This window comes from Orcinus orca, chromosome 8 (genome assembly GCF_937001465.1).
Source record: "Orcinus orca chromosome 8, mOrcOrc1.1, whole genome shotgun sequence".
Taxonomy (NCBI): domain Eukaryota; kingdom Metazoa; phylum Chordata; class Mammalia; order Artiodactyla; family Delphinidae; genus Orcinus; species Orcinus orca.
This window is the reverse complement of record NC_064566.1, coordinates 14,338,745-14,351,252: the sequence shown is the minus strand read 5'-3', so window position 1 is coordinate 14,351,252 and position 12,508 is coordinate 14,338,745. Positions and strand designations below refer to the sequence as shown.

General features: G+C 49.0%; 1 protein-coding gene across 1 annotated transcript in view; it reads left to right on the top strand.

The window, feature by feature from the left end:
• Positions 1–3,308: 3,308 nt before the first annotated feature.
• The window catches only part of CRY2 (cryptochrome circadian regulator 2), a 33,746-nt gene continuing 24,546 nt past the window's right edge, over positions 3,309–12,508 (top strand). Inside the window, exons 1-2 of the mRNA XM_004264040.4 lie at positions 3,309–3,603; positions 11,318–11,426. Of these exons, the coding sequence (XP_004264088.1) occupies positions 3,389–3,603; positions 11,318–11,426 (324 nt within the window). The 5' untranslated portion in view covers positions 3,309–3,388. The remainder of the gene's footprint in view (positions 3,604–11,317; positions 11,427–12,508) is intronic.

The following is a 12,508-nucleotide window of genomic DNA, read 5'->3' as shown; positions in this document are numbered from 1 at the left end:
GGAGAAAGGTGAGAGAGCATGAAGCCTTTAGCCTGCAGATGGGCAGTGACAGGCAGAACCCCTGCTCCAGACAGTGCTTTCGCTGTTCTTCCACAGGGAAGGCGACGCAGTTTCTGTACACGCCTCTCGCCTGTAGTTTTCAGTACGTTGTTCGGGGCCCTAGTGGCCAGTGTTAAGGTCGTTTCTCCTGCTGAGCTGGTCTGTCTCCTGCTCCCAGGCAATGAGGGTTTTCCCTGCCTGTGTTTCTTTGCTTTCCTTGACCTGGGGTTCTTGGCATCAATTCCTCCTCATTTTGTTCTTTTTCTTTGGGTGACTTTATAAGTCTGGATGCTAGAAAACCCAACATAAAGAGCCTAAATCGGGCTTCCGTGGTGGCGCAGTGGTTGAGAGTCCGCCTGCTGATGCAGGGGACACAGGTTCGTGCCCCGGTCCGGGAAGATCCCACATGCCGCGGAGCGGCTGGGCCCGTGAGCCATGGCCGCTGAGCCTGCGCGTCCGGAGCCTGTGCTCCGCAATGGGAGAGGCCACGACAGTGAGAGGCCCGCGTACCGCAAAAAAAAAAAAAAAAAAAAAAAAAGAAACAAGTTGATATCTTGTGTCTGCTCCCCAATGAAAGTTCATTTGTAAGGTATCCTTGTCCAAAAAAAAAAAAATCCTGAATTCTTATGAAGCTCTGGAGCCAACTCCCAATTAACAGGAAGTATAGGATTAGAGATTGGTATGTTAAATGATTCTCAGAGATGCAATGAATTAGAACAACCCAGAATGTGGGGCTCTCTGCAGGGAAAATGACCCTATTTCCTCAACAAATAAATTGCCAAGAGAAAAAAAGAGAGAACGAAGAGGAACCTATAGTTTAAAATAAACTTGCAAGACATGTCAACCAAAAAAAAATAGAAAGAGATAAATGACAATCACTCAGCAACTATTTATTGAGCACCTACTACATGTCAGGTACTAAACTAGGTTCTGGGAATACACTGATGAGCAAGATAAACACAGTTCCTGCCCTCATGTAGCTGATGGTCTATAGAGAAAGCATCGTGGGAGTTCAGAGGAGAAAAAGAGAAGAATACCCATCTTTGAGGCTATAGGGAAGAACGATCTCCTTCCACTCTCTGTTCCATTCCTAGTAGAGCATCAACCTTGTGGAGAAAAAAGGGGGGAAGGGGACTTCCATGGTGGCGCAGTGGTTAAGAATCCACCTGCCAATGCAGGGGACATGGGTTCGAGCCCTGGTCTGGGAAGATCCACCTGCCGCGGAGCAACAAAGCCTGTGTGCCACAACTACTGAGCCTGCTCTCTAGAGCCCACGAGCCACAACTACTGAGCCCGCGTGCCACAACTGCTGCAGCCGCGTGCCACAACTACTGCAGCCCGTGTGCCGAGAGCCTGTGCTCCGCAACAAGGAGAAGCCACCGCAATGAGAAGCCCGCGCACCGCAACTAGAGAAAGCCCTTGCACAGCAACAAAGACCCAACACAGCCAAAAAAAACAAACAAATAAATAAATAAATTTATTTTTTAAAAAATGGGGGGTAGGAGAGAGGAACACAAAATCTCAAAAGAAATGATCAACTATACCTCAATTTAAATAAATAAATGTTTTTTAAAAAAAGAAAAGTAATGAGAGGTGGCATCTCTTCATTCAGCAAGCATTTGGAGAGGGGATTCAAAAATGACGACAGGGTCCAGACTGGGATAGACCATTAAGGTTCCTGGCAACCTGAGATTCTAGTCCCTGTCCAACTTTTACTAAATAATCCTCAAGCATAAAGTGCCAAACACTGAGCTAGACCCTGGAAATACAGCTGTAAGTGAGCCACATTCCTTGCCCTCCAGTAATTTATAGGCTAATGAGGCAGACAGACAAGTAAGAAATTCCCGTACCATGTACTAAGGCCAGTGATAAGAAGCACAGAACGAGATGGGTCACTAGGTAGGCTGGGACCAGATGGCAAGTGATATCTACACTGAGCAGTGACACAGGACAAAGTGGAGTCAGAAAGGGGGTGGAGTGTGGCCTGTGATCCAGGTTTGAGGGAACAGTTTGTACAAAGCCCTGGCAATGAGAGACCCTAGGATTGCAACAACACTGGTTTAAGAGTTGTGCCAATCAACACCACTAAATTGCTAGCTATATTGCTAAATTCCTCACTGCTCATTCCCAAGTTCAGGAAGGGTTCTGAGCATGGGCACAACCTAGGGACAAACTGAGATAGACTCTTCATTTGATAACCCCCAGAGCTCCAGTCTGACTAGGGTAGCTTAGTCCATCATCAACACTTCACTGTGGAGAAGACATGCTTCTCCTGTCATTCACTCATTCTGTCAATCAGCAAGCCCTGTGCTAGACTCCAGAAGGAGAAGAGGGCGCCACCTGGCTCCCCTGGGAGGAATGGGGAGTGTCCTCCACATCTCTGAATCCCACACAGACTCCAGTTCAGTGCTTTGCATACAGTGGTACCACTGAGTCTACTCAACATAGAAGTAAAAGCAAAACTCATCTGATGGCATAATTACTATCTCAACCCACGTCCTCTACATTTCCAGCCCCTACTCCCAAACCTTCTACTGCTGCACATCAGGGCACTTCTCCCCACTCTTTGAACTCTACCGCTTGTAAATGCCACGTTGCTCACCGCAGACGCAAGTATAGCTTTGTAGGTAAAAGCAGAAGCTTCGGATTCACAATAATCGGGGTAGAATCCTTTTATTAGCGTTATGATACTGAGCAAGTCACTCACCCTGCGGCAGCCTCAGTTTTTTTTGTCCGTAAAATGAGAATAAGAACAGCTCTTTCACTAGGGTTCGTTGAATGAATGCAACTGGGCTGAACTGAGTAGTAAATGGCACAGTCAATGTAAGGGTATTATCATGTTGCTTGGCATATATAATGCACTCAATAAATGGCGGCTGCAGTAGAATGTTTTAATGATGTATATAGAGTGAGGTAGATGATGATGATATTGATGACGATGAATATGTAGGACGGCCGGTTGTTCGTCGTGTAATTCACTTTCTGGAGTCACAGCAACCCCGCCAGCCTACACAGCTTCCAGCGGCAAGCCTGGGATCCACAGTACCTCCGGACTCGGTCCAAGCCCAGACCTCTGTGGGGAGCGCCAGCCTGCGTCACCCGCCTAGCCCTCCGGCTCCTCCCCAGCGAGCCCACACATGGTGGGAACGTGAGGGGACGGGGTCAGACTGGGCGCCTCAGAGCCAATCGCCGGGCGAGAGGCGCCCAGCCAATAGAAGATGGGATCCAGGTCCCGGGGGCGGGGACCCAGAGAGGAACGGAAGTGTCATAGGTCAGTGGGCGGGCTGGGGGCGGAGCCCGCGATGTCTATGGGGGCGGAGCAGCGGTGGCCAGAGCAGTCAGGGCGGTGATGGCGGCAGCTGTGGCTACCTCGGCAGTGGCGGTCCCGGCGCCAGCGGCCCGCGCGGAAGGCGCTTCCTCAGTGCACTGGTTCCGCAAGGGGCTGCGGCTCCATGATAACCCGGCGCTGCAGGCGGCCGTGCGCGGGGCGCACTGTATGCGCTGCGTTTACATCCTCGACCCTTGGTTCGCGGCCTCCTCCTCAGTCGGGATCAACCGATGGAGGTGAGGGGGCCCGGGGCGGGTTCGCGGGCCCGGGGGACGCAGCCTTGCCTCTGGGGCACCCATCCTCGGAAAGGGAGGCTCTGGCCCCAGTCCCCTCTGCCGAAAGACCCCGGCCTGAAGGAGGTGGGGCAGGGGGACGGAGCCGAGTCTCCAGAGGGGAGAAGTCGGGAAGAGGGAAGCAATTAGTCCCCGTAGTAATAGCCTGGGTGGACCAGGGCTCAGCTTCTGACACCGCGCGCTCGCACTGCGTGTTACCCTCTTTGGTCCTCACGACATTCCTGTGGGACAGATCATGATCCCCATTGTACAGATGAGACTCTTGAGCCCTAGAGGCACAAAGTTGACGTGCTCAAGGAGTTGCAGCCAGTGAGAGGCAGAACAGGGACTCCTTGTCTAAGGCTCTTAGGGGTGTACTGGGGGCGGGGGAAGGGGGAGGACAGGAACTATTGTGGTGTGAGGGCAGGGATAGGTTTCTGAATTGATAGCACGGCAGATGCCTGCATTCTTCAAGTAAAGAGCGCATTGCTGTGCTCCTGAAGGTCATCTGTAAGCCTGTGGTTTGTCTGAATCCATTTTTTCAACCATCCTGCCTTCCCTCCACCAAGATCATTCTGCTTCTGGAGGCGTCTAGAGACCCTGGCTTAGCATTAGATAGGGCAAGCGCCGCCTCCCCTTCATTATAGATAAAGGCCTCAAGGGCATGTTCACTTAGAGGCACTTTGTGTCCGGAGCTGGAGAGCAGAGAGCAGTACTTAATCCATTTTGGAGAATTCCCTCAGCAGCTATGGGCTTGCTAGAGGAAAAAAAAAAAAAAAAAGGAACCAAAGTGTCCCTTCCTCCTCTTCTCATGAGATTGTTTTTTAAAGGACGGTTGAGCCATTATAGATTAGATGTTTATCAACTGATGTACTAAGATTAGGGACCAGGAAAGCTGTGATATCAAGGGTCCCTCTTTGATGATTCCCAGGAGATGGAGTGGACAGGATCATGGGAGAAGATTAACAGATAGGCAGTTGATGGCTTTTCTCTTTAACGAGTGTTTAAAACCAAGGAGTTCTGAGACCTTGTGTCCCCATCTCTCTTTAACACGCCCCTCGGTAGTCCTTTGGTTTGTTTGCATCGTTTTGGAGCATGTTTGCTTGTGACCTTGTTGCTCGAGAGGCAGGGTTATTCCCAGGATATGCTGGCTCTCCACCATTCTTTCCTCACCAAGGTGTGTGTGCCCTGCTAGGAGAGTGAATGCCCCTAGCAGTGGATCTATTAAGTGCCCCCCTCCTGACCCATTTATATTGAGAGAACAACTAAAGATAGTCCTGTGGAGAGCCTGCCCACACAATTTCCAGCTGCTGTATTGCTCTGCCTCTGCTTCAGTTTCTATAGATAGGAGGTTGGGTTTGACAAACATCCTCAAATGACCGGCCATCCCTAGCATGGACTAAGCCTGAGACTTTGCCCCTCTCCCAGTGGCAGTGTGCCAGTCAGAGCAGAGGTAATAGAATCCAGACTGCTTGCTTGCTGCGTTGTCACGGAGTTTCTCCTTTTTGGGGGTTTTGGAGGACATTGCATGGACTGCCTACTCCTTTGTGGTAGTGGAAATTACAGATCAACAACAAAAACTCTGTTGCTGATTAAACTCAGATTCGCTAGAAACTAGGAGTTTTGTGGGTCACCCTCTTGTGATTGTGCTTTTGAGTGAGTGAGAGAGAAAAGGAATGTGGCAGTTCAGATGCCTGTGTCAAATCCTGAAGTCAGAGACTGTGTAGGAATGCAGATGTTAACTGAGCAATTATTTAATGAGTGCCTAATATCTGCCAGGCACACTGCTAGGTGCTGCTAGGGAAATAGCAGTGAACAAGCAGATGTGGTGTCCAGAGCTCCTGGAACCTACATTTGCATGGCGCAAGACAAGTAAACAACCTTAATTTAGTAGAACTAATGCCATGAAGTAAATAAAGTAGGGGGACAGACTAGAGCAGTGGTTCTTAACCTTGCTGCACATGGGAATCATTTAAGGATCTTTGAAAGATGTCTGGGCCCCCTTCTCTCCCAATTCTGATTTTATTGTTCTGGGTTATGGTCTGGGCATTAGGGTCTTTAAAGGTGTGGTGTGCAGCAAAGCCAGAGAAGCACTGGGCTAGAGAACCCCAGACCTGAGCCCGGCAGCTTGGGATATGTATTGCAGTGCATTGGCAAGAAGTCTGATTTGTTTTGGCATCAGAAGAAAGAGGTGAAATCACACAAAACAGATCAAATACGATAACTGCTCCTGGAGCTGGGCACAGACACATTCGTACCACCCCCGCCATATTCTTTGCTCCCAGGTTCAGAGCGAGGGCAGAACTGCAGACTGTTTTATGCACTCGCTTGGGTGTTGGGGGAGTGATGGAGCCAGCTGTACCTCTGTGTAACTACAATATGTGTAATCTTCCAGTGGTTGTTTCTGGATCTGGAAGTGACCTGGGAGAATTGTGCTGCAGCGTAACATTCTAGCTCTGTAAATATTTCAGTTGCTGCCTCTGAGAAGCCTCCCTCAGAAGAGTGGGCCCTGGGCCATCTGCAAGAGGTGGGGGGAACCAAAATCTGTATCTCTGTTATCCTCCTGCACTTCCTACAATGACTCCCACACAGCGTTTTTCAGCAGATAAATCAGATTAAAATAACCATGAATGGCCCTTCGTAAGAGTAAAAGTGGACAGAGAAAGGCAACCAAGAACATGTACATTTATTAGCATAGGGGAAGGGCTTGCATACTCCTTGCCTTGGTGGTAGTGGGAAGTTTATAGGCTAATTGTAGCATTTGAGCCTCAGGACTTTTTTTTGCCAAGCACTAGTTAGCTAAACCCTTTGCCGTTTTCCCCAGCCCCACCTTCCCCAAATTTACTGCATCTAGAAGGAAGTACTGTAGTGAGAACCATAAAAAAAAAGAGGGGATGTGAGCCCCTTCTAGATTTAAAAATGGCCCTTGCAGTTTTTCATTACCTTTCTCTCCCTACTGCAACCCAGATGGGTGTTGGCAACAATTCACCTCACCCTTTATTTATGTCATTTTCTCCTTGGCTTTGTGCTACACTACTGTATTCAGGAACTTGGGGGCAGAAGGAGTTGGTAGAAATAAAATATCAGCCCAAATCACTCAGAACTAGTGAATGAGATGACCTGGGAACTCCCCAGCATGCCTGGTGAGAACAAGTGTGTCTCTCTTCCCAACGCCGGGAGCTAAACACTGGTGGACTGTCCAAGTTGGGTGGTTCTTCCCTGGAACTTGGTCAGCAAGAAGGTCTACAGGCAGGGAAATTTGAGTTTCTCTGAGTTGTTCACACTGGTACCCAAGAGTCACTGTATTGTTCTGCTGCTGAGGAAATGTTTCCATTTACCTAAAAGGGATGAAAACTTTCACATTCATCTTTCTCTTTGAAATTAGGAAAGAATAAACATAGTTTTAGCCAAGTGATACGTAGAGATCAATCCCTGCTATGGATTGTGGGTTTGGGTTATCCTTTTCCATGGGGCTTAAAGCGCTCTTAATTACTTAGGAGAAATTAATTTATATTAATAGCCTATGTAGCCAGTCTGGGCTGGCCAATGATATCATCATTACAGTTAACCTTGGCTTGAAGCAGAGAAACTTGGTCAAGGGCGATCTAGACCCAAAAAGAGAGTTCACTATCATTTTCCCTCTTCCTATTAATAACAAACAAAATATTTCTCAACACAGAATCTGCCTTCTCTCGAGAAGTCCTTCCCTGAAAGATCTCCGAGTCTTTTATTTTAAAGGGCTAGTTCCGTGGAGTCCCTGAATTACTGAGTCCTTTTAGTATTTTTTGAAATCCCAATTTGATTTCCTCCAGTTCTGTCTGCTTCTGGCTCCAGAGCACTGACATAATGCAACTAAGCTGCACATGTTGTCTAATCCAAAGGGTGAGCTTGAACTCTCACCCAGGACGGTGCGCTCTGAATTTCAGCCATGTGAGCTCAGCTTGGAGCTGCCAAGGGTTAGCTGCCTGCCCGAACACTGCCACCTCCAATGCCCAGGCCAGTTTTCTTCAGAGTCCCCCCTCATTGGAGTAAAGAGAAACTGGCCATGTGGAGACGAGGGCTCTAGGGGAGCACAAAGGCCCAAGGGTCTCTCTGGTGAAAGAATGCGCCCGCTGGCCCCAGTGAGCTTTTGCCCAGGGCAAGCACTGCTCCGCTGCCCCCTGTTCCTTCTTGGCAGTCCTCACAGGTGGTGCCCTAGCAGTGGCTACTCTTTCTCTGTCTGCCTGGAGGCTGGGGCTCCTGGGGGCCATCCTGAGGCCTCCCTTCCTGGAGGAGCCCTGCAGGGCTTGACTGGGGAGCGGGGGAGTTGGAAGTAAGTAACAGCATTTCTAGAGGGCCAAAGGGGAGGCAGAAACCAGGCTCTCAAAGAGAGGAAGCTCAGTGAAAACAAACTAGAAGCAAAGAAAGGCAACTTGTAAATAGAAGCTAGAAGTAAAATTCAGTTTTCTGGGACAGTGCTTCTGAACCTTTGATGTGCAGAGGAGTCACCAGGGGATCTTGCTAAAGTGTAGGTTCGGTTTCTGGAGGTCTGGGATGGAGCCTGAGATCCTGCATTTAAGCAAGCTTCTGGGTGATTCACAGCTTTTGATCCCCGGAGGAGCAAGGATTTGGTAGCAAAGGTGTTGGCCTACGAGTAGAGCTGTGGTGCTCTCTGATGGCTGAGTCCCTGGCAGCACAGCCTCGGTGCTCAGGGGGTAAGTCCTGGTTGAGAGGCAGTGGAGCCTGGTGGTTAAGAATAAAGACGCCAAACCACACTGTCCGGGTTTGAATTCTGGCCACCTGTTAAGTGAATGATGTTACGCAAATTACTTAATCTCTCTGTACCTGAGTTTCCCTCATCTGTAAAATGAGAATTAAAGGAGGTGATATATGTAAAACAAGTAGGATAGTACTTGGTTCATTGTAAATGCTCATTAAATGTTAGTTGTTGCTGTTACTGTTATTATCCTTTGGTTGCTGAGTCCAGAGTCGTGCCTTCCGCTCACTGCCTCGGCTATAGACTTCTCTTGCCAAAGAAGAAAAGGGTTCTCACAAGGTTATCTGTACTACAGAGATGCTGCAAGGAATCTCTCCTTTTAATAAATGAGGTCTAGAAATAAAGTCTACAGAAGGCAGCTGGAACCTAGCTTTCATGTGCATGCCAGTCCTATTTGTAGCTTCAAATCAAAATCCTGGGCAGCGTGGTGGACTATGAAGGCTGAGACCCCCAAAGTGCATGGCAGGGACATTCCTGGGAGCCGCAGGACCCTCTATCCTGGGCTTGCAGAATCTAAGTCACCAGTTATCCCTAGGCATTCTGCCTGGCAGGGCCCAGGTTTCAAGTAGCACAGAGGCAGTTTACACTGGTCTCTCGTCTTTTCCTCCTGAGAAGAGGGTGAGGCCTGGGAGGAGGCCAGAGCAAGTGCAAGTGCGTCACTCTGTCTCAGCTTTCCTTTTCTGAGGGTGACAGTGTTTCAGAAGCAGGAATTCGCAGAGGTGGAGCTTTGGCTTTGCATAAAGCAGCATTCAGCCTGTCAGTCTCCCATCGCAACCCCTTGGGGAGTCTCTGCCTGCTCGTGAGCTAGCCTGATGCTTCGGGCTGAGCCCAGGACTCAGCTCGTGCTGGAATGTGGGTCTGTGGCATTCTCCACCTGGCAGTGTCAGGTTGTCGACGTCAGAGGTGGCAGCAGGGACTGGTTCCAGTTGGCAGCCTGGGAACAGTCGCTTCTGTAAGCCTCCCATAGTCAAGGGAACGTGATGTGCTGCATAGGAGCCACCGGGTTTCGTTGTACTCAAAATAAAATCCGGTGATTCCCGTCGTTGACAGGCCTGGGTGGGAGACCCCAGCATAGATAGCAGGAGGTGTCCATGAACGAGGTTCACCTGCCAGGGCATCGTTCCTGAGGAAGAAGAGCAGAATGTCAGTGGATTACCTGGAGTCACGTTTATGTTTGCCGCAAACACATGAGATCCTGCAGGAATCTCAGCCCCTGGAGCAGTGTTTGATGTGCCACTGAAAGGCTTAAGAAATGCGACACAGAGAAGAAAACATGGTTTGAGTCTGACCGAGAGTCGGATAGTTTGTTATCCCAGCTTTGTCACTCAATAACTGTAATCTTTGGCAAATTAATTCTCCTCTCTGTATCTCATTTTCCTCATCTATAAAAAGAGGATAGTATTTTCCTTCAAAATGTGTTGAGAGGGCTTCCCTGGTGGCGCAGTGGTTGAGAGTCCGCCTGCTGATGCAGGGGACACAGGTTCGTGCCCCGGTCCGGGAAGATCCCACATGCCGCGGAGCGGCTGGGCCCGTGAGCCATGGCCGCTGAGCCTGCGCATCCGGAGCCTGTGCTCCGCAACAGGAGAGGCCACGACAGTGAGAGGCCCGCATACCGCAAAAAAAAAAAAAAAAAAAATGTGTTGAGAGAATTCAAAAGAAAACGCACTTAAAAAGCATAACAGGCATATAATGACATTGATAACATTAGTTGTCTCTGGAGAGGGGATGGATTAAATTCCTTGGGGAAGCAGGAGGAGGAGACTTTTTACTGTGTACCCTTTTGTAACTTGAATTTTGAACCACATGAAGAGTTAATCTGTTTAAAATGTTAAAGATAAAACACATAATCTGTTTAAAATGTTAAAGATAAAACACATATCATAAAATGTATTGGTGGAATTTCTCAGAAAGGTGATTATGCCTAACTGAACAGGTAATAAATTTTTGTGGTCCTATGAAGTAAATAAATAAAACACTGAGGGCTCTCAGGCAGTGTTAATTTCCTTTCCCTTTCCCATGGTGATCCAGCTCACAGGCTAGGTCTCTTAAGTTTCTGGAGTCTCCCACACCTCAACTCCCACCCCCGAAAGCATGGGAGGATATCTTACAGAGGAGTGCCTCCTCCCTCTTGGCACAAAAACCTGGTGGCCAGAGCCCTGGAGAAGCCTGGAGAATGAGCTACCTGCCAAATGAAACCCTGGCAACTGGGGACTCAGCCCAGGCTGTGGGACCATGGGACCGTGGCGGTAGACATCCGTGCAGCCAAAAGCATGAGTGCGGAAAGACAAGGGAGTCTGTTGGACCAGGGTAGGTGAGACTTTCCAGGGCTCTTGCAGTCTTGTTCCTCTGCTAATAGGACCTCAGGCCTCCATACCACGGGACTGCACTTGTCTTTCAGATGGCTTTCCCATGTGTCCTCCCTTTTGATTCTCACAACCACCTGGTGGTGGGAAGATATTTACCCCCAGGGCCTGAGGCCAAGAGGGAATAAGTGACTTGCCTGTAATCACAGAGGAACAACACGAGTAGGAGCAGCTCACACATATCGCAGATTTCCTACATGCCAGGCTCTGTGCTAAATGTTCTTCGTGCATTATTTGGCTTTCTTAACAATTCTGTGAGATAGGTACCAACACCAACTCCATATCACAGATTAGGGGCGGGGTGGGGGGGAAAGCTAAAGAGGTTAAGTAACTAGCTAAAGAGGTTAAGTAACTGCCTAAAGTCACACAGCTAGTAATGACAAAGGCAGGATTTCAGCGGAGGTGGCACTGATCCTCTACCATATCACATGTCAGCCAGAACGCAGTAGAACCATGCTACTTGTTTGGCATAAACAATGTACCAGCTTCTCCCTGCTTTGTTAGGAAAGAGTAACTCTTTGTTGTGTTACCACCAACAAGGGCTGTGTGGGTTCTGCAGGTTCCTACTTCAGTCTCTGGAAGATTTGGACATAAGTTTAAGGAAACTGAACTCCCGCCTGTTTGTAGTCCGGGGACAGCCGGCTGACGTGTTCCCAAGGCTGTTCAAGGTAAGTGTGCAAAGTCCAAGAGAAGATAGTGAGAGTCTGCTCCAGGGTTTCCCCACAGACTGAACGAGACAGTATTCTGACTGAGGACATGGAAATGGTCGGGGACGGTCTGACCACTGCTGCTAGGGAAGTTGGGAGCAAATGCAGCCAGTCAGCTGCCAGCAGAATGGAAACTGCGTTAAGGAGAAATTCCGTGAATCCAGTGTCTTGTTGGAAAGTTCCCATCTCAGTCCAGACATGGGATGTGGCAAGTTATTCCACCCTGGATGCCACTGGCTTCCTTAGATGTTTTCTTGGCTCAAGCCAGCAAGATTTATTAGGGCTCTTCCTATGCCAGGAGTTTGAGGGTGAGCTTTCCTATTGAGCAATGGGCGTTTCCCATCTTGCTTTGCTTTGCTTATTGGAAAAAAAAAGTCAGCCTCTCTGAGGAAACATCCCTACTTCCTCTATGAATGATTGATAAAATCTTCATTTAGGTACCATATAGGCCTCTGTTTGCTATACCAGGTAGCCAGCCCACTTTCCCCCCCAACCCCTTTATAAAACACAGTATTTAAGGCCCAAACAGAGACGAAAGTGCTCATGGACAGAGGACTCTAGGATGTTCTCCCCTCATCCTCAGCGGCACACAGTTGTTTTTCTGCCTCTCTCCACCCCAGCTTCCTTCCCTACTCTTCCTGGGGGAAAAGGCAAGAGCAAAGACTTAATGTCAAGGCCATAGCTTAGTAAACACTTCATCATTCACTTTACGTCCCCGCACAAATGCCACGGTACTGATAATAGCCAGCATTCATTGAGGGCTGACCATGAGTCAAACACTGTTCTAGGTAAGTGCTTCACATACATTAATTCACGTACTCCTCACAGCGGCCCTCAGAGGTGGGCGCTGCTGTCCCTATTCTGCAGATGAGGAAACAGTATCTTGGGAAGCTAAGGGTGGTGGTCTAGGATTTGCGCCCAGGCTCTGACTCCAGGGCTGTGTTCTTAACCACTGCACCGTTAAACACATTTGCCTCTCTTCTGCCTCTGCATTGTCCCCTCTCTCCCAGCACCTCAGAGGCCAACCCGCTAACAGCCCAGAG